This window comes from Polyodon spathula, chromosome 8 (genome assembly GCF_017654505.1).
Source record: "Polyodon spathula isolate WHYD16114869_AA chromosome 8, ASM1765450v1, whole genome shotgun sequence".
NCBI classification, from domain to species: Eukaryota; Metazoa; Chordata; class Actinopteri; order Acipenseriformes; family Polyodontidae; genus Polyodon; species Polyodon spathula.
Genome location: NC_054541.1, coordinates 40687876 through 40710316, shown reverse-complemented (window position 1 = coordinate 40710316; position 22441 = coordinate 40687876). Strand labels below are relative to the sequence as shown.

The 22441-nt window shown below is 39.2% G+C and overlaps 1 protein-coding gene across 1 annotated transcript in view; it reads right to left on the bottom strand.

The window, feature by feature from the left end:
• The window catches only part of bmt2 (base methyltransferase of 25S rRNA 2 homolog), a 55204-nt gene extending 32763 nt beyond the window's left edge, over positions 1-22441 (bottom strand). Inside the window, exons 1-2 of the mRNA XM_041257964.1 lie at positions 22259-22441; positions 9054-9195 (exon numbers count right to left, since the gene is read on the bottom strand). Coding sequence (XP_041113898.1) covers positions 9054-9195; positions 22259-22433 — 317 coding nt within the window. The 5' untranslated portion in view covers positions 22434-22441. The remainder of the gene's footprint in view (positions 1-9053; positions 9196-22258) is intronic.

Below are 22441 nucleotides of genomic sequence, written 5' to 3'. Positions count from 1 at the left end.
GAAAGCACTAAAAAAAGGTTGGCAACCAGACAGCCCAGACCACAAGCAGACTGAGTGGTTTCAAAAAGGAACAAAGGATTTGATACAGTGCCAAAAGGGCGTTGGCTGAGAGTAAGCATGCAGAACCCGATCTTGATGTAAAATCAAGGGGAGAAGAAAAGGACGAAATAGATTGGGGTTATTTAGAGTGGAAAGCCAGAGAATGGCAGGTAGAATAATATTTGGTTTCTAAAAACCAGAATTAAATCAACGTTTTATTTTCAAGAGTCTGCATATTGATGATTGTTTAATTTGTATTGAACTAAACAGGGAGATAGAGTTTTCTTGAATGGAGAACACTTAGTTTAATGAAGCACCAAAGTTACTAGTATTAACTGGTTTTATTTGCACATATACGAGATGTTTTGTGTATGTTGGTCAAAATTGATTTTTTATGGAGCTTCTAACAGGATAGGTGATGATAATTAGATTAATGTGGCAACTGAGATATTAATAAATCATGTATAACGCAATGATAGTATAAGTCAGGGACTAAACCTGAAACAAAATAAGGGATCTAGACGAGAACATTAAAAATATTTTCGTGATAAATACTCGTGTGTGTGTTGTAAAGGACAGTTGTATTGTGTTTATGGTGTATTGTGTTTGTGACCGCCCATGCTAGCAAGCTGTATGGTTGTGAAGATTATACCATACACGTAAGACTATAGTCATATTTTAAGTAGCAACAGTTGAGCATAATGTGGAGTCTCTGAACTGGGTGTTACATATGTATCTAATATATGTTTGTCTGTTGGCTATTACATGTTGACCTATTTGTGAGTTAGGACAACATGTTAATAGGAAAAACCTGTTACATAAACCGTCACGAAGTGGGGCGGATGAAGGTATTGGCATAAAACCCTAGTTAAAGTCCATGAGCGCACCAACAATGTGTAAATTTAAGGTGCAAAGGAAAACAAACCATTAATAAAATCCACCAAGTAGAGTAACTTGTCATATTGGAAAATTATATTGGTAAGAAGTCAGTTTAGAATGATAATTTTATTAATAAATTGCTTGGGTTAGATTGGTTTTGTTTAAGCAAAAGATAAACAAACATTTTAGAAAAGGCAGGTGTTTAACACTATGTGACCTTTACATAAGTATAAGTATAAGTATGAGTGGGAACATGTAAACTATGTTCACGAAATAGTCGAGTGCAACTCAGACTGTGAAAAGGGACAGAATCTGTCACAGTTTGAGAACAGAAAGCTTTAGTTCAGGAGTTGATATAAGAGAGTGGATTAAAATAAAAAATGGATCGCAACAGCGATGCAATAGGACTGGAAGCTAGAAGTTTAGCTCAAAGAAGCAGGGTAAGATAAGATTCTGGGTGTGTTGCCAGAGAGCAGGCAATATGCAGATAAGGTGCCTGGGCAGTTGTCCAGCAGCAGAGAAGTGTTAATAGTAGATGCTGAAGGCACAGCTCACAGCTGCAAAATCACACCAAGTTTTAGAATGAATACGATTTTAAGCAATGCTTTAATTGTGGCCGTATTTATACCTAAAGATGATTTGTTGGAAAGTGGCAGTGGCTACAGGAAAGTCTGAAACGGCAGAAGAACCGCAAGGAGAGTATAATGAATATGTAAGAATGTTGCACGGCTGCAGGCACAGATAGGGAAGTGACGTGCGGTGGTCTCGGTCGGAGCAAAGGGGGGAGGTAAAAGGCCACCCATGTAAAATGTTAGTTGATACTGGGGCTGGAATCTGCCAATCCCGGTAAAAAAAGAGTTTGTAGTAATCGAAGGAGTCAATGGAGGTGCGTAAATAGCATTTAGAACAGAACCCGTGGAATTTGTAATTGGCTCACAATCCGCGTTAGTTTAAATGTATCATGCTAAAATGCAAGAGAAAAACATTTTAGAGTTAGATGTACTGTACGTCTCATCCTTCCCTCTAACACTCCAGGACTTGACTGAGCAGTACCCGGAAGTGTGGGCTCTGCACAGCAATGGCTGCGGTAAGGCAGTGGGCGTGTTTATCACAACTGAAGGAGATGCCCATCTTCCACAACAGCAGTACCCTGTCAAGCCTGAAGCAGTGACAGCAGTAAAGGGCATTATTACTGATTTACTAATGCAAGGGATTGTAGTCGAGTGTAACTTCCCCACCAACAGCCTAATTTGGCCAGTCCCTAAGGGAGAGGGCAAATGGAGGCTTACAATCGACTACCAATGCTTGAACCAAGCCCTGCCCAAGATGGATAGAGATAGTAGCTAACCCCCACACTATACTGACTGAAGTACCAGCTGAGGCCAGCTGGTTCTCAGTCCTTGATATAAGCAACGGATTCTGGAGCCTACCTGTAAGGCCTGCAGATCAATGGAAGTTTGCTTTCACGGTGCAAGGGGTCCAATACACCTGGACCCGCATGCCACAGGGGTATCATAGTAGTACCCCAGTAGTGTTCCACCAATGTCTTGCCAAGGCTCTGAGACCCTTGAAAGACAACCCGCATGGCACTATTTTGCAATATGTGGATGACTTCTTGTTGTGTAGTACCTCTCTTACAGAAGTGAAGGAACTGCTGCGGGCCACCTTGCTGCTCCTAAAAGTCCAAGGGTTCAAGGTCAACCCAAAGAAGGCTCAGCTCTTACAACAAGAGGTAACGTACCTGGGACATATTCTCAGCTATAACAGCAAGACTATGAGCCCAGATAGGAAACTGGCCCTCACCTTGATACCCAAGCCTCAAACTGTTAGACAGTTTTTGGGTACCATTAATTACGTCAGGGAATACATAGAGGACTATGCTATAGCAGCAGGACCCATGTACTCACTACTAAAAGACACACCCGAGAAATATGAAGCTATTGAGTGGACTGAGGAAGCAGAGCAGGGGTTCAACGACCTGAAACAAAAGATCGGTGAGGCCCCTGCACTAGGCACACCCAGTCCAGCTAGGGATTTTCATCTCCAAATCACAGTGAAAACACAAACTATACATTGTGTATGCATCCAAAAACAAAACCAGGGGCAGTGGGTACACAAAACCCAGACAAAGCTCTACCAAAAACGACTGACACACGAGCCATCCCCACAAAAGGTGGCGTGTCTAACCGCAGAAGCGGATGTCCTCCAAGTGGCCAAATTGACCCCTGCGGGGTACTTGCCCACTAGGGCTTTGCCGATGGCAGCTGGCCTTCATTTATACAGTGCGTATGACTACCTGGTGCCTCCAGGAAGTCAAAGCCTCCTTTTGACAGATATACAAATAAAAGTACCACCTGGGTGCTATGCCAGGTTTGCCCCTTGTTCCGGCTTAGCAGTTAAGCATGGCGTATGCACAGGGGCCGGCGTAGTGGATGCCGACTATACCGGAAATGTAGGTATCCTGGTCCAAAATACTGGGGCCGAGCCTTTTGAAATAAGAGCCAGCGATCGGGTAGCTCAGCTTATATGTGAACACATTTTCTACCCACAGGTCAAGGAGGTCTCAGGCCTCCCCTCAACAGACAGATGAGCGAGAGGATATGGATCCTCTGGAATAAAGGCATAACCATGAAATGTTTTGTGTCGAATGTATAACCATAAAGTGTTTTGTCTTGGCTCATTAGATCAATCCCCGGGGACAACGCATGCAACCAGGAGGAAAAACAGGTCGTGCCTCCATACCTAGGGGCAGAACGACCTTATCCCCTTGACCAAAACTGTAATGATGTCTTTACAGCCCGCAATGACACCTTTCCCTTTCCTCCTACCTCTGCTAACATGACGATATACACCATGAGATATCAGGAGCCTCAGTGCCAGGGAGGAGGAGGCAACCGTCCTGAGAATGGAATCATACAAAGCCTACCCCATGTATGAAATCTCTTAAGGACTTAATTATGGCTGTAATGACAGATGTGAATATTACACAGCATGAAGAAAGGTGTTATAGAATGGGGACCCTCATCGTGGCACACGTTAATCGTGACATAACTGATTTATTAAGTAATAGGCTCCCTATCTCACACAGATCATCTTTGAGGGCTAAAATAGGGGGTCTCGGGATTGAACGGGCGGCTGACATATGGGACGCTGTACTCACCCGCCCAAATCGAGACGCCAGACAGATATTCAATGTTACTTACCAAATTATGATCCCTTCAGGGACACCGATTCAACGCCAGGTGTTGCGTCGGGTGCAAGCGTTGGGGATGCCAGAGGGAAACCATGTCTATACCCTTAATAATGTGGGATGGGTGGGTAATGGTAGTATGTTTAGTACTGAGTGTTGTGCTCTAACGGAAATTCAACATGTAGCGGTGTTAGCTGAGGTACATGCTAATATGGCTACTGATTTGGCTAAAATAAGTCTGTCCCAGACATCTGGTAAAGATTGGGAGTTCGGTAAAGGTGGACCTGACTGGTTTGGGTGGTGGAACATCTCGGGTAGGACTGCATCCTTAGGCTCATTTGTGTGCCTGATTATTATACTCATCCTATTCCGGAGAATGTGGAGGAACATGCGCACCATACGACGAGAGCGCAGACATCTACAAAATCAACCCCTGAGACCTGCACCCATCTACCAAAATGATTTGAGCATTTAAGACATTAGGTCCCCGACAAGTGCTAGTAACCTCTGGCGGGGATCCGAAGATCAGGTTCTATGGTCTATCTGACCTATGGTCATGGACCATAAGGGGGGGCTGAAGGAACCAAACAGGATAACAGGATCAACCAACAATCATTGGGTGCGGTTTTGCAATGTTTAGTGAAGAATTTGTGAAAGGACGGGGGAAGGGCAGAATGTTCCAGTATACCATTAGGTTGGGTCAGATGTCCGGGGCCATAAAGAGGGTAGAAGGAGAATTGGAATGTGTGCTCAACCATGAAATGCTTGCTAGATCATAAAAGCTAGTCTGAGATGAACATAGCAAACACAATGGAGGGGGCAATCAAGCCCTACAGTTGCTATCCATTGGTTAAACTGAGTGAGGGGACAGGTTTAGGGGGTAAGGACAAAGGAACTGTGTGCTGCATGCCAAATCCTGATAGGAGCAAGGAATTTTATGTGAAACATATATAACCCCTGTACGTGCTTTACCCCGGCAGAATACACTGGTTACTGATAAAGTGACCGTTATTCTCCGGAGCGCTCTGTTGTTTGATGACCACTGCAATAAACCTTTGATGCAATAATTGGTGGTGATTGATTGTCTCTGACATCTCTGCACTTTATTTTGCGACCCTACAAATGTGTTAGAACACTGGCCTAAGTATAAAAGTGTCTTTGTTAGATGTTCTCTGAGTTAACTAGCATGTTACCCAATTAACCTTTTGTCACCAATTATTGTTAACAGGTGAGGGTCCATGATTACTATAAATATAGCATAGGCACAAGTTTGTCATTCCTGAGTGTAAGGGAGCAGAAAATGGCAAAATCCGCTCAGCAAAGCAAAGAAAACAGACAGTCTGTAATTACTTTAAGAAATGAAGGTCAATCTTTAAGACAAATCGCAAGAACTTTGCAAGTGTCTGTAACTGCTGTGGCCAAGACCATCAATAGATTTGAAGAAACTGGCACTCATGAGGACCGAACAAGGTCAGGCAGGCCAAGGGTGACCTCAGAATCAGAGAACAAGTTCATTCGAGTCACAAGTCTGCGAAACCGGTGATTAACTGCCCCTGAAATACAAGCTCAGCTAAATGCTACTAGAAGTACAGAAGTTTCAACATCAACTGTTCAGAGGAGGTTGCGTGAAGCTGACCTAACTGGAAGAATTGCTGCAAAGGAACCATTGTGAGTGCAGAATAAGAGGAAGAAACTTGCCTGGGCCAAAAAACACAGAAACTGGACGTTTGATGAGTGGAAGTCGGTCTTATGGACTGATGAGTCAAAATTTGAAATATTTGGGTCCAACCACCGAGTATATGTAAGACGTGGAGAGGGTGAGTGCATGAGTTCTGCAAGTGTGGTTCCCACTGTCAAACATGGAGGAGGCAGTCTCATGGTCTGGGGTTGCTTTGCTGGTGACAGAATTGGTGATCTTTACCAAGTCCATGGCAAGCTCAACCAGCATGACTATCATAGCATACTTCAGAGGCATGTCATTCCATCAGGATTACTTCTAGTTGGGCAGTCCTTCATTCTTCAGCAAGATAATGACCCGAAACACACCTCAAAGTTGTGCAAGAACTATCTGGCGAAGATGGAAAGTGAAGGGCAACTCAATCTAATGACCTGGCCTGCCCAGACTCCAGACCTCAATCCCATAGAACCTGTATGGGACGAACTGGACAGAAGAGTCAAAGCAAAGCTACCCACAAGTGCCCTACATCTCTGGGAATTGCTCCAGAAGAATTGCTGCATCTCTGGGAATTTTGCATCGCTAAAATAGAACCTGTTTCTATTTTTTTTTCCCATCGTTCAGCTGGTATGAAACTGACCAATCAGATGCAAGGTTAACACCCTTGACACATGTCAAACACACACCTCAAAACAAGTTAATCATGGATGACGAAAAGTTAAATTATGAGCTGCAGCAGTATCCATTATTATATGATTGCAAATTGAATGACTACAAAGACATCCAGAAGAAAGACACTGCCTGGGTGGCTTGCAGGTGGTGCATTGAGCAGCACCGAGACAGTTTCTTTCCGATTATGCAAGTTGCATAAAAATAGGTTTATTAATAAGGATAAATAAACCAGCGCATACGTGCAGTCCACATATCCAGCATTTAAATGAAAAATGTGCACTTTTGCTGGCTTTTAAAAATGACACAAAAAAGGTCCTGCATTCACACAACTTGAACATGTGACGTAATTTTAGGCTATGGCTTTTTTTTGTTGGTTTGTTTTTATGATACAAAACATTTTGTTCACTAAATTGTTCTGTAAGGCAAATCCGTGACAAGAACACGGTCTTTACATATGCATAAAGCGAAGTTTTGTGGAGATTCACCAAAGAAACAAAAATATTTTCAAGGTCCTACTATTCTATACATTGTAAAACAAAGCCAACAACACATTTGTATTCTATGTGACAGATGTCTAGTCTGTCCAATAGGAATGCATGGGAGGGGTCTCGATATAGCGAGACACCCATAGAAAAACAAACAGGCTAATAAACAAATACTATACAACCACTCCCTCATTTTAAATCGTTACACTTTTTCTCATTTTCCGTATAAAAAGCAGCACACTGTTTTAATTCGTACTGCGGAGGGTAATTGCTTCTCATCAACTTAAGTCTCCAATTAATTACTTCAGTCTTCCACTGCTTTCTCAAATGCACAAACCCAGTGCATTGAAAGAATCCATTCCCAAGACAGGAGGCTTGTTGCTAGGGAGCTGACTTCACTGCCCTGTGACTCAGAGCCAACTCCAGGACCGCGATATATCCGAATCTGCAGTATAGCGAAGGGTGACATAACGAGGGGTGGGTGTATATATTTCTCCAGAAAATAAAAATGAAGCGTTCTAAATGTTTTCCATTTGTTATCCCCCACCGGAGATGAAATCCCAGCAAAGAGGATATACAATTAGAGCAGGTGGTCGTACGTACATCTGTCACACTTCACATATTTCTACATATCTGGAGAATCGCATATCCTTGGTCGTCACATTATTTAGCTGAAGCGATTGAGAATATCAGATTTTGGGATACAGGGAGATGTCTGTAGATCTGTATGGTGGACTTACAGTTTTGCATACTGTATATCTGGAGAAGGGCTTCTCCAATTGTCATGAAACTTGGTATTAACACTATTTAGTTTAAGTTATTTAAAAGAACAGATTCTGGAGGTACACTGGGGTGTCCATATACATCCATCCATCTGTATGTTACATTTACATTTGTACCTATATCTGGAGAATCATTTGTCCAACTGTCATGGAACTTGGTTGTAACATTATTATTAGTATTATTTTTTAGATATAGGGGGTGCCTGTATTTCCGTTCATAAATCCACCACATATGTCAAGAGACATCTTCTTCTTTAACAGTACTATTACAGGTGAGTAATTAGTTTGTTTCTAGCAAGTATTTTTTATTTTATTTTACTACTCCCAGAGCCCTCTGGAATAAGACAGGAGGTGGGACACGTATCCCAGGAAGAAGAGTCTCCTGTCAATGCATCACAGACGTCACAGGGGAAACCCAGGACTTTTGACCCTATTCTGATAATTTCAGATGATAGGACAAAGACCTGATGCCATCATGTTTATAACACAATCTAGCATGTTCAACTGAAGAATGAAGTTTGGTATATAATGGTATTTGTTTTGTAAACCAGTTTCATACAGCAAGATTCCTCCAGCTAACCAGTATCCAAACCAATTTTCCCATGTCTCTTAGGCGATCTAAACTGTAGAACCCCTTTAAAATAATCAGATCAGTAATGGAAGACCCAGGGCTTTCAAACCACGCAAAGGTAACTGAGAAGTACCATACCCATAATCTAATTTATGAAAATTAGATTATACAAGCTACTGGTAAAGATGAATAAAACAGAACACATGTTGAACTTCTACAACACAAAACTACATTACATTGTATGAACAAAAACTGGAACTGTAGATATTTCCCTAGAAAATAATTAAGGGAATAACAATCACATTTTTTTTTTCTCTGTACTTTAACCTAGATACAAAAAAACAAATACAGCGCTAGTTGTCTGTTTAGTTTCCCCGGTCTTTGGAAAATTAGTGATTATGAAAATGCACTTAAAAGCCATAATTTTATGCACAGTGAATATAAACAACAGAGAGCCACAGGAACCACAGATTCCAAACTAAGCCACATATTTACTCTTCGATGCAATTTCAATATGTTAGCAAGAGCAATGCAGCAAATCAAGAGTCTTAGAGGCATTCTGCTCTGTCACTTGGCAGCAAAACTAAGAGAGGACTGGAGTCTAGCCAAAAGAACTAGCTTGAAATACAATAGGTCTCTGAAATTCAAGAGCAACTTTGCGTATTTTTTTGAATGCTCAAAAGATTGAACTGTCACAGCTGTAATACAAGATTACATCAATCCCATTTTGGTTTCTATCACGTGTTCCGTTTATGCTCACCTACGACACCATTCAATGCGTCCCTCGCCCTCGCATTTCTTCGCCCAGTGGTTGTCTGCTAGGTTCTTCATGGCAACTGCATATTCACTGAGTGTCTCTTCATCCTCGCAGTGTTCACGCCAGATCTTATCAAAGTCGCCCACTAGAAAAAAAAAAGCAGTAAAGAAAGACAAATGTAAAAATGCAAGTGAAGCCAGACAGCATGACCTGTGCTCTCCTCTGCAATGGAGACTGAAGACAGCAACATGTCAGATCGCATCTCCAGCTACACAAACAAGTCCTGTCAATATCAACTGAAGAGATTCCCAACACCACTACCTGCAGTACAAACCCGACCATTTCTGGCTGTGCTAAACCGTGCATCTCTTTTCTTCAATCCCACTTCCATTAACTTCAGATAAAACTAAAACTAAAACAAAAAAAACAAACCCACACATACACAGCAGTATTGGTTTGTGGATTTAAAAGTTCAATAAGCAGCAATAAATTGAAGCAGAATCTAAACCATAGCCAAAGATCAAACCTTCTACAAATGTTATCTAAATAGTAAATTAAGCAAACACCATCATATTCCCTTTTGCTTTAAAAGGGCAACATGTAGACCACGTTTTCCAATTAAATCCAGACAAAGTGCAGTCAACAGCATATTTTATTGCTCATTGATAAGATAAAGTAAAACGCAACTGTGACTATTATTATATTGGCTAATGTAATGCTTCTGAACCATACAGCAAACAAATACATGTACATAATTTAATAATAAAAAGGTTTTAAGCTTAATGAATTACAGGTATGTGGATTAACTACCATTTCAATTGGAATTCAATTGCAATGGTATATGCCCCAACATCTCAAATTAAAACAAGGATGAGCCTTCCCCATTTAAACATTTTATTTGAGGGCTTTTCTATTCAGTCTCATTTATAGTGAGGTCCTGATGTACGCTGCAGCAACACAGAGCAATGAACACATTGAATTAAAAAAAAAAAACTTCAGAATTCATCAGTTATGTCATAACTGATGAATTCATAATGCAAGTTAATATATCTTCCCAGGTTGGTCATACCAGTATTATATACACAATACAGTAACTAATATTAATGGTTGTCCATCAAGCATTATCATACAGTGTATAACTCATTAAAACACTACAAGCATGGAGCAAACCCTTGTGACTCCAGGCACATCTCCAGAATATCCCATTGATGTTACTCCAGTGTCCCAGTTGAGCTCTTCCTTAGGAATATATATATAAGCAGCATTTCCATTCCTCCTTGCTGTCAACTATTTTTTCTACATGACCGTACGTTTAACATCCGGTTAATATAAGCACTCTGTTGATTTCTGTCCTTCTACATACACCCACTTAACACTGCAGCCTATGTTCTTGTTTTTGTATTATATCAGAAACCACATTTTCTCGACTCATAAATGTTACAAATCCACTTCTTACATTTGTAGTGTTTTCCTTTGTCTACTGCAGTACTAGATTCAATGATGTGCAATAATGAGAATATCCCCAGGGGCCAAATGATAACACAAACATCATACTGCCTTAAAAGCAAACTGGGTAGGAAAACAAAGCCCTTTGCCACAGACAAGGCACTATTATGTATTATATAAAAAATGAATTCTTGCTACATAGAAATACTGTTTAGAGTGGATGTGATTCAGATTTAGATCTCCAACTGTATACTCTACTGTGTGTGTATAGGCGTGCAAAGAAAATATTTGATTATCCACCTTGGAGTTTTACACAGCTGAAGGGGCTTCAGTGACTAGCTACCAATGTCCTTTGCTGGCATTTAATACTTTGTGTGACAGGATGATCGCGTGGTGATGTCACAGATCAGAAAGTTGACACACAGGCAAGGTATAACATAAACAAAAGAGTGGTACACAAACAAAATGGCACAGTGGCTAAAATAAACAGAGACAACAAGTACACAAGTACTAGCTTTAGACCAGCACGAGTAGCAATTGTTTTCAGTTATTTATCGTATTGTCTCTACGTCTCCTTTCTCCAAAACTCTCATCAACCCTCTAGGAGCGGCTGCTTTGCTTTTATATATGTGGCCATCTCCCAATTGATAATTACTTGATTCATTTGGAGATGGCCACAATTATGCACGAGTTTAGTTGCATGGGAAATTAACCCCATCCATGCTGTAAAACAATAATAACAAAACCTTGATCAAAAACACAACACAGTACATTTAGACAATAATAATAATACAAAATAAAGGGGCAGGGTATACCCAGTCACAGATGTCAAGAGAGATTAGAAGAAACCTTTCTTCCAGGCATATTTGCCACGACATGTGTTTCTTTTAAACCCCAGAATGGAAAATCTGGTTGTATTTCTGGAAAGAGAATCCTCTCACTAATCAACACATCATACCAAAAGCACCAGAAAAAACTGTGGCTTGCATTCATGTCGCTTCTTTTATGTTTGGCCTCTCAGTCACACGCGGCAAGGCCAAACAGGGAGACGGCCGTCTTTAGAAGCGCTACCTTCAGCCATGGATTCCTTAAGGCTTTCTCCTACCAGTGAGTAGGGTTTTTTTTTCCCTCACCTGAGTGCAGAGCGGTTTGTATTTAATTCATGCAAGGGTGCGTGGCAGGCGGGAGAGGCGGGCAGGCCAGTGTCTCAGCTGCTTACTTTTCATTCACCCTTTTCCTATTTTGGGGGGTAGGTTGCAACGTGTCACTGCAGTTGTTGTAGTAACCATTTATCATTTTCATTTTTTCAGTCATGGTTTGGCGGCCTTGTGAGCCATTTCCTATCTGCGGCACTAGATTACATGATGTCATCGTGTTTTAATAATAAAATAATAATAAAATGGCAGAGTTATCTGAATACTGGTCTATTTTTGTTTCACTGAACTACTGTACATTTTGGTTGCAAATGTCTGTTAATCTTCAAATTACCTCACTAAAAATTAGAGCATTGTAAAGGTAACTTAAGATATAACGCTGTAATTGAGCGCTATAGTTGTGAAACACATAACTGTGTTCGCTTACAATGCGTACGCCATCGGTAATAAAATTTACACAAAATTCTGGATGTGGGGTAAAAATGGGAGCCAATACTATATCACTTTATAACCAGTTCTGCAGTGTAGCAAGGGAGTACTGTGGATATATACTACTGCTTGATACAAAAATACAGAATTGAATGTTGTCTGTGTTGTGCAGTGTACATCCAAAAAGAATATATTATCAAGATGTGTATAGAAAATCAACATACTGGTTGGGTTTATTTCTGTAACTAGCAGTGTGTGTTTTGTATAATAAATAAATATATTATTCAAAGACCTGAATTTTATTGACGGGAGAAGGGGTACTCCAGCAGTATTCCAGGTGTAGTCTAGCTGCTGAATATTTGTTTAAAAAGATGAGTGAAAAACAACAATTAAAGCGCAAACAGCAAATTAAAAACAAGTTATAAATGAATATCTGCAGAAAAGAAAAGCATTACAAACCATAGTGTGTACATCCCCTTTACATAACCTACGACAGCAAGAGATGTTATGTGTTTCAATCTAAAGTTTGTTCCAAACATAAAATAAACAGCTTGCATTTATTTTTTTGCAACTAAAAATGGCAATATGACGTTAGACAATAGGATTACTAAAAACAGGTTCCATATTTTCACCAACATACAGAACAGACAATGTCTTGTTCCCTTCGCCTTTAATATATTGACTACATCATAGTAAACAAGGAGCACACTTAATACTTAACAACCCTCCCTGGAAATAATGCAATTGCATTGCATGTACATCAGTCTGAGCCATTGCAGCCATTTTCCTGTGAGCCTTCAATGTAAGTTATCTGAGGTGTGCAGGGAGTCTTAAATTATACTAGGCTCATTACTGTAACTAATTAAATGGCTTCAGTGTTTTACACCAAAAAGATATACTTGTGTATACCAAGAGTTGGACAGCTTAGCTGGTCCGCTGCGTTGAGAGTGTAGACTGGGGAAAAGGGTTCCAGGGTAGGTCCATGTGCAGGTCAAGCTGTGTATCACATGGTGAGAACATGCCTGAAGCATGCAAAAATTCTCCTTTCAATGATCTTTGACCCCATTTACCTCCAAGAGGGGAACAACAACGAATGACCCAATTTTGCTATGATGTTAGTCTTCTTTTTTTCATCAGAAAAAAGTGGCTAAGGGGGACCAGCTGGTCGACATAAAACACCAGTATATAATAAACCATATATGCAAGTAACTGCCTAAACTTCACCTGTAATGCCTGGACATAGCTGTACATCTAGCAAAACAGCAGTACAAGCCCAAAGGCTGCTTTTAAGAAGAAACTAATGGCAAGCTGTTGTTTTCACTCAAATTCAAAGACTACTGCAGTGTAAAATGTAATTGCTTTAGGGTCAGACACAAACTCTTAGCAGCAGAGAGGAACAGAAGTGTTTCACGCCAGAATATAACAGTTCTGTACATTATTTGTCAGTCTGTAGTCCTGATAAGATCTTTATTCCAATTATCTTCCAGGACGAAGATAATTGATTATTCCTTTATTCCGTTAATCTGAATTAAATTAAAATTAGCCCAGAGAATAGAGTGAAGGAAAGCAAGCTGAGCAAGTGCCAGAACAGAAGGCCATCAAGAAAAGAGACAGCAAAGAATGATCTAAGAAAAAGGAAAAAGAGATCAACAGGGAGTGAAACTGTAACTAAGGAGACTCAATTCAGGTTAATCAGTCTAGATTAGGGAAAGGATTTGACTTTGTTTTCAAACAATATGGAGCGATGTCCAAAGACTCTCTGTGCAGTACAGAATGTAATCTCTTGAAATTCTAGCACTGTGACTAAAGGGGTATTTTGTAAATCACTTCTGTTCAACCTCCAGCCTTGCCCTGGTATTATATTCAACTCCAAAATGGCATCCGTTAGCAGACGAGCAGCGGGTGTTGCCTAAGTGTTTTTTTTTTTTTTTTTTGTGACAACGGCTCTTTGCCAAATGTTTTCTACTCTATGACAGTCCAAGTTAAAAAAAAAATTTAAAAAATCCACAGCATGTCCTCCTGCAGCAAAGGCATCTTTCATTTTTGCTAAAAAAAAAAAAAAAAAGTGCATTCCAGGGTTACTTCCTGAAAGCGCTAGACCTCCCAAAGGAGATCTATACAATAACACATCACACATTTAATACCTTGCTTTATCTCTCAATTACATATTTTCTGGCCTGGCTAACTCTTCTCCTTTACACAAGACACTGCTGCTGTGAAATGACCAACTTCCTGGAAGGCAAGGAAAGTAAACTGAAAACTTTAAGCTAATGGACTATAGTACCATATTATTTATTTACACACACACACAGTGGCTTGCAAAAGTATTCAGACCCCTGACCAATTCTCTCATATTACTGAATTACAAATGGTGCACTGAAATTTCGTTCTGTTTGATATTTTATTTTTAAACACTGAAACTCAATCAATTTTTGTAAGGTGACAATGGTTTTATGTTGGGAAATATCTTTTAAAAAAATTAAAAACTAAAATATCTTGCTTGCATAAGTACTCAACCCCTGTGCTATGGAAGCTCCCAGTTTGCACCAATGAAAGAAATTGCCCTAACGAGGACACAATTACCTTACCATTGGCCTCCACCTGTGAACCATTAAAGTTGCTGTCACATTTTCTGGATAAAAACCCCACTGTTGAAGGATCATTGGTAAGGCTGTGAATCTGAGGAAAATGAAGACCAAAGAGCATTCTACAGAAGTTAGAGATAAAGTAATACAAATGCATAGATTAGGGAAAGGGTGCAAAATAATATCCAAGTGTTTGGATATCCCAGTGAACACAGTTGGATCAATAATCAGGAAGTAGAAGCTGCATCACACCACCCAGGCACTGCCAAGAAAAAGCCATCCCTCAAAACTCAGCACTCAAACAAGAAGGAGACTTGTGAGAAAAGTCACAGAGAGGCCAACAATCACTTTGAAGGAGCTACAGAGTTCAGTGGCTGGGAGTGGAGTAATGGTGCACCAGTCAACCATATCAAGCGCTCTGCATAACACTGGCCTGTATGGGAGGGTGGTAAGAAAGAAGCCGTTACTCAAAAAGTACCATCTGAAAGCACGTCTGGAGTTTGCCAGAAAGCATGAGAGTGACCCAGCTGCGATGTGGGAAAAGGTTTTGTGGTCAGATGAGACCAAGATAGAGCTTTTTGGCCAAAACTCAAAGCGCTATGTGTGGCGCAAACCTAACACTGCCCATGCCTCAAGACACACCACCCCTACAGTGAAGTATGGTGGTGGCAGCATCATGCTGTGGTGATGCTTCTCATCAGCAGGGACTGGGCATCTTGTTACAATTGAAGGAAGAATGGATGGAGCAAAATACAGGAAAATACTGCAAGAGAATCTGCTTCAGTCCGCTAAAAAACTGAAGCTTGGGAGGAAATTCACCTTTCAGCAGGACAATGATCCCAAGCACAAGGCCAAAGCAACATTGGAGTGGCTCAAGAACAAAAAGGTGAATGTCCTACAGTGGCCCAGTCAAAGTCCTGATCTCAATCCCATTGAGAATCTGTGGCACTATTTGAAAATTGCGGTCCACAAGAGTCGTCCAACCAATCTGAACAACCTGGCGCAAATCTGCCAAGAAGAATGGGCCAAAATCACTCTGACATTGTGTGCAAAGCTGGTACATACTTACCCCAAAATACTTAAAGCTGTTATTGCAGCGAAAGGTGGCTCTACCAAATATTAATGTGTGGGGGTTGAATACTTATGCAAGCAAGATATTTCAGTTTTTTATTTCTTAAAAATATTTCCCAACATAAAACCAATGTCACCTTACAATAATTGATTTTGAGTTTCAGTGTTTTAAAATAAAATATCGAACAGAATGAAATTTCAATGTACCATTTGTAATTCAGTAATACGAGAGAATTGGTCAGGGGTCTGAATACTTTTGCAAGCCACTGTATATATAAGCTATAAAATGTGTTTAAAAACTGTACATTTGAGATCTGTATAATCAATGGAAGTGAAAAATAAGCTAGATTGAGGAAAGGCGGGAATAACAGAACAGAACAGCACAATTTCATTTTTATATTCAATTTTACTGCATTATGGGCTGGATAAAGAACAAAGGCTGACCGATTCAGCTCTAGACAGAAAACAAGACTGCACACTTACTGCTACCTATGGTAGGTGCAATGACGAATAACTAGAAGAAACAGGCACTTAATTCACTTTAGAATGGCAATCAGCCATTCAAAGTGTCACTCAGTGTCTAATCCATGCCTTTACTTAAGTGAAATCACTGACGCACTATTTCAAGTCAAGTAAACAAACCTCCATCAGTGTGGTCATTTGTCAAAATGTTTGTCTTCTCATCGTTTGCTCATAATCCTTGACTAGAGAAACGCATGGACACACTTTCTTCAGATACTAATAAAAGGCCGCTGTAATGTCTCTTGCAAGTACAATAAAACTGGCAGTGCAGTTGTAGTTAATTTAAAAGGTAATTTCTCAGTACCTGCCATTTATTTATGGTTTATGTTTAATCTTAACGAAAAAAATGTTCAGAACAATTTTTAGAAGATAAGCTGTGACCTTTCCAAAAACACATTTCATCTGAAATTCAGATTTGCAGCATTTTTGTGGAATTCAATGCAAATAATTAATAAAAAAAGACAGCTATTTTCTTATTTTATTAAAATTTCAATTTCTATGTTGTATATGAGATTTGCAGCTAAGTAAATTAAACTGTGCCATGTTAAAGTTTGTTATTATTATTATTTAGTTGTCATTTAGCAGACGCTCTTATCCAAAGCGACTAGGGGTTGAACTATGCATCAACAACTGCTGCAAAGTCACTTACAACAAGACCTCAGCTTTACGCCTCATCTGAAGGACAATAGGTTTAAATAGGTTTTTATTGTCAATAGGGTTAAAAAGTCTGCTTGAACTGTTGTTTACCTTATACAACGAAATGCTTTGAAAAACATTTGCTAAAAATCTAAATGCATGCACAGCATAATGGACATGTATAGAAAACAGGTTGGCAGTTTCTTGATTTAAAAACAAAATCTTTAAGAATGTTTCCTTTACCACACAGTTTTACTATATAACTCCACAGACAGCCTAACTGTCGATTTCCATTCTTAACTAGTGTTTTACTATCCATACTTCAGCCTTGCAACTGCTGGGAGATTTCTACAGCAGCCATGAGAACAGCTACACTTGAGCAACAATCCTCTCTGGCAGTCACTCTCCCTTGGGTCACCCGACAATCCCACAATTAGAGAGACTAGAAATTGCCCAGAGTGACGGTCAAACATTTGACGTATAAAATAGACCTTAAGGGTTAAAGGACAGAAGGAGAACTCTGCAGATTGTTAACTTCTTCAATATTACACACAATACTGGACAAGCTATTTAATATGTGCAGAACAGAGTAAATCCCTCCTACAATAAGCACTTGACTGGCTTATCACATTGTGCTAGCCTCGTTTTGTGCAAGAGGAACAGTCAGAAACAGATTTTTTCATCCCTCTTTTTACAAACAAAAAGAAACCAGGTAAGGGAGCATAGAGGATGCATGACCAACATGTTAAAACAATTTCCTTTCTTCACAACAATTATCGTTTAATGAACCACTGCACATTGATTCAGAATAGCCATGTAATCTATACAGTTACAACAGAAACCAGAAGCAGCTGCTCAAGATTAAGCGTCTGAGATTAACATATTCTTTTAAGATTTAATCTAAAGCGTACTACATATTCGGTGGTTTTTTTACTGGTTTAATTACGAGCACGTCTAACTTGACTTTCCTCAAAACAGGACGCGGCAGTCTGTATCCAAAACGCAGGATTTCATTTTCCATGAAGAAATGTTGATTTAGAATGTAATAAACTACGTAAATACAGCTTGTGTATTGATTTTTTTCAAATACAACCAACCTCAGTTAACGAGACACCCCAGGGGGATGCCATTTAGTGTTGACTTATCCAAGGTGTCGAGTTAACCACAGGTGCACGGGCCATGGCATTAACATGCATATAAGTAACAGAACTCACACATTCACAGCATTACAAGTTCATTTTTAGTTAATTGTCCTCCTTATGAAAACGAATTGCAGTGAATGAATCAATTAAGCAATAACGCACAAGGGGGCATGGGTTGTGCCGGATACTTTCACTTCTTGGTGCGTTGTTAGGAACAAGATGGAATCGAGCCTTATTGCTTTAATAAAATAATAATAATAAAAATAATAATATTTCATAAAAAAGGAGAAACCTGTATAGTCTATAAAGATTTATTAAAATTTTGAGGTATAACCTTCCACAACAGAAAATAGTTTGTCACTAAAGTTTAAAATACTTAGTTTTAGTAAATGCAATTTATTTATTTATTTATTTAAATAAAGACTTTACATAACTATAAAAAACCTTGCTTAGATGGGTTTCAGTTCATTCTTCTGACTTTAAATAACTCAAAAAACTTTGCATAGTCTAGGTAACGTTGCTAGGCAAATTCACTCCCGTTGCTCTAGCACATTCCAAACAGCACAAGAGTCTAAACTTTATGGTGCTTTGCTGGGATGAAGATTATTAAGAAGTAATTTAAAGTCAAATTGCATTTATTTATTTTTTTGTTCTGAAAGCCAACTGCCCAATTTGTTTGTTTTGTGGTATTAGACATCACGTATAGTAATGTAAATACTGTCAAAATACTGGTCAACTGGATCAGACTGAAAATGACTGGTATGTACTACAAATAAAATACCAAAACAACATCTTGTTTAAACCAACAAACTGATTCGTAGTGCAAATTAATCTGCAAGATATGAAAAGACACATCGATGTCTTTAGTAGCTTCCATGACAGCATGTATTTTGACAGGTGTTTTCTTTGATTTTGGGGGCGCAGTGATACGTGGTTAGCACAGATGTAGTGATTTGCTTTTGTTCTAAGTAGTTCCTAATCATGACATTGAGCTGGATATTGTAACGGCTTGGAACATTGATGGACCAATCGGCATGCAGCCTTCTAACAATCCGTTTTATAATTTCAGTATACAGTACTCTACAAACTCGGTACAACTCGTATAGTTCGATTCAAATAAGAATTATTAAAATAATTCCTGCGTTATTTTTACTAAAACAATCCAACCACAAACTGTACACAAACTGTTAACATTTTTAGTCATTGGTTTGTACCGTCTAATTTGACAGCTTAAACAGCAAAAGTTAACAAATGTACATTCTACAGAATGAACTCCCTAAACAAAAACAATAATAAATTTAGTTTCACGCAGAAATCAAGCATTAATGTTTCGCATTGCAAAAACACGCACTTTGAAAGTTCTGCTGACAAACTTGTTATCCCAAATAACCTGAGCTTTAAAGCCAATTGAACGAGAATTAATTTTTCGCTTCTCACTCATTATGAACTGACACTAACACGCTGCACTTGGTAGCTGCGAATGAATGAATGAATGATCCGTTTGCAGTCAGAAATCAGTCACGTGAAACAAGAGTGTCATGCAGAGTTCAGTCACGTGAAACAACAGTGTCGAGTTATCCATTAGTCTTTCTAATAGTTTTTATCCCTTCGGTACTGATAATAAATGTCGAGTTACGAGTAAAGTGTGGCAAAAAATGAAGGCACGATGCACATATTTTATATGGATAAAATCCGGGACCAAGACTGTCTGTCGAATTAAGCGAAGGTGTCGAGTTATCCACCAGTTGAGTTAACCGAGGTTGAATGTAAATTAATTTGGTACTTAATGGGTTGAACAGACCAGCACGCAGCAAGTTTCGAGGTAAGCTTTTTCTTTAAATACATACATTTCTAGAATGGCACTAATTGTCCCTCGTAATTAGGGGGTATTTTCTAATTAACCAGAACTTAATGTGTCGATTGCTTACTTATTCTTTCAATCAGTTTAGCTGGAGTGGCTACACGGACATGTGGAGATTTAGGACTGAACTGCAGGTTAGTTCTATCATTTTAATTATCCAGTGAATTTCGCAGGACCCTAGTTATCAGCTATTCTCGACCGAATAAATGGCAAACTATCAATACATCCCAATTACAAAACACGTACTGGAATATCAAATGCAAAGACTCAACTGATTGCTCTGTCCTTTGCAAAACTGTAGCCCCACGCCCTACTGATTAAAATGGCTCAAACAGGCTCACTCTAAACCCATTTAACTTAAGATGGCATTTTGATTTTATTATGGTGTTAATGTGTTAGCACTCACAGCTTGTTATAACAACACTTGCAATGGACAAGGGGCAAGATAAAACAGCAAGTCGACCCATTGCAATCATGTGACAGGACATATTTCTATTCTGTTGGAAGATCTTCTGTAGAATGTTCCGAAGAAGGTTGTCAACAAATAGCCACATGATTTACCAGAAAGCTGTTTACACAACCAAACTTTTCCCCATTTTCAGATTTTCCTTTTATAAAATATATGTCTTTGTCCAATAAAATTTCAGTACTTATCTTGTTTTTAAAGTTTTGAAAGCAACACTGTGTTAACCCTTCAGACAGAACAGTATCTGATCAACCTACTGTAGATTGATGACATACAGTATGTTACTATATATTCTAATTATATAGCCTGACAGTTATATGCAATAACAACATCTACAGGCTGTTTAAGTCTCCTGAATTACACTTGGGCATTGTACGGTTTTAAAGTATTTCTATTAATTTGTGTATGCAGGGATGTAAAATTATGCAGTGTTCATTAACACAAAGTGGTGTGCACATGGCCAGATTCACTGATCATTTCTCCAGTGCAGTGTTTGAACCAGTTTGTGTACTTTGAGTGAAAAACGCAGGTTTCTAAATATTGTTCTGTATTTTTATTTTTTTTAACTTAGGGTGGGACATTACAAAGGCATCAATCTTGTTAAAAGTTACTTTTCTTTGGAAGCTGCCGGTTCATGCAAGCTTATAGGTTAGATTTTAAGGTCTTGCTGTATATAGTAGGTTGAGTTTTGGCTGATTGTTTCATGAGATCATGAATCATTTCCACTCATGGAACTTGTGATAATGATGTAAAAATAAACAGAAGGAGGAAATGTTTCTCAACTTCAATAATACCAGGTAGGCCTAGTTAGCCTCGTTCTTAATGTTCCATACCAAATTATTACTGCTTGTGGATTTGTTTACCTCTTTAGTTTTGTACTTATGTTACAACATTTTTTGTAGACTACCAATATTGTAGCACTTTCTGTCTGACCACAATTACTTCAATACATGTCAGAGGGCACATTTATATTATGTTACTGCAACACATTGAAATACACCAATTTAGATATTTTGGTTATATCCAGAACCTCCACCTTCATGGCAAATTAACTGGTAAACACACATTTCCCTGTGTTAGATTGGACTGGAGCAGCAGCATTTTGATATTCTGGTCAGAAACCCTCTTAGAAGGTTGGATGTTTTTTTTTTCAGTCTACATAATTTTGAAAAGAGATGTGAAAATCTGAACCTCTCAAAATGGTAATGCAAGTTCTCGTGGTCTGTCTGTCCACTTCAACAATGCGTCTCTCCCACTTTAATTAAACTAAGTTGGACCTCGCACATACTGTTGCAAGATGATTCAACTCTCAATTGGTTTTCACATCACAGAAGAAAACCAGTACCACCGGTATGTTTCTGAAAATGACAAGCCGCAACAAATAATTAAGCGGTTCAATCATTCAAGGGGGCTGCTTGCACTTCACGTATTCTCAGATCAAGCTGGTTTGATTATAAGCATTTGATCAGGGAATCCAGTGTAAATTATTAAAATAGATCAGAATCATGTATATTGCAATCATTGCTGTTAATCGTATGCAGGGTTTTTTTTTTTTTTTTTTTTAAACGAATTACCGTACATTTCAATTACATTGATTAGGGGTTTGCAAACACACAAAAGAATGTTTTTGTTTCTCGTTTTCTGTATGGGATTTTCATGAAGTAACAACACCACTGACTGTGCCCAATGGTCTGGAACAGAGCAAGTGACAGTAAAAGGTACTAGAGGTGCTCATTCCCTTTGCTCTTTAGAGATCGCCAACATATCCTTTCCTTGGAAGTGCAATCCTGTTAATGCAGAACCGGTAGGCTAACAACAAAACACACCCTGCAATTACTTAAATGAGGCCTGCATTCAATCAAAACCGAGTCCCCATTTTAAACTCCCCTTCATTACCTTCTCTGTATTTCTTGCGGAGTTTCCTGTGCACACTCTTCACCACCCCGGATAATTTCTCCTGTTCCAGTTTCTTATTTTGGCCCTGTCCCGGTTCGGTAACTCTCTCCTCAACCCAAGTATTGCTAAAGGGATCCATTACAGTACTGGAAACCGCTCCTCCCCTAGTCTCCATCAACAAGG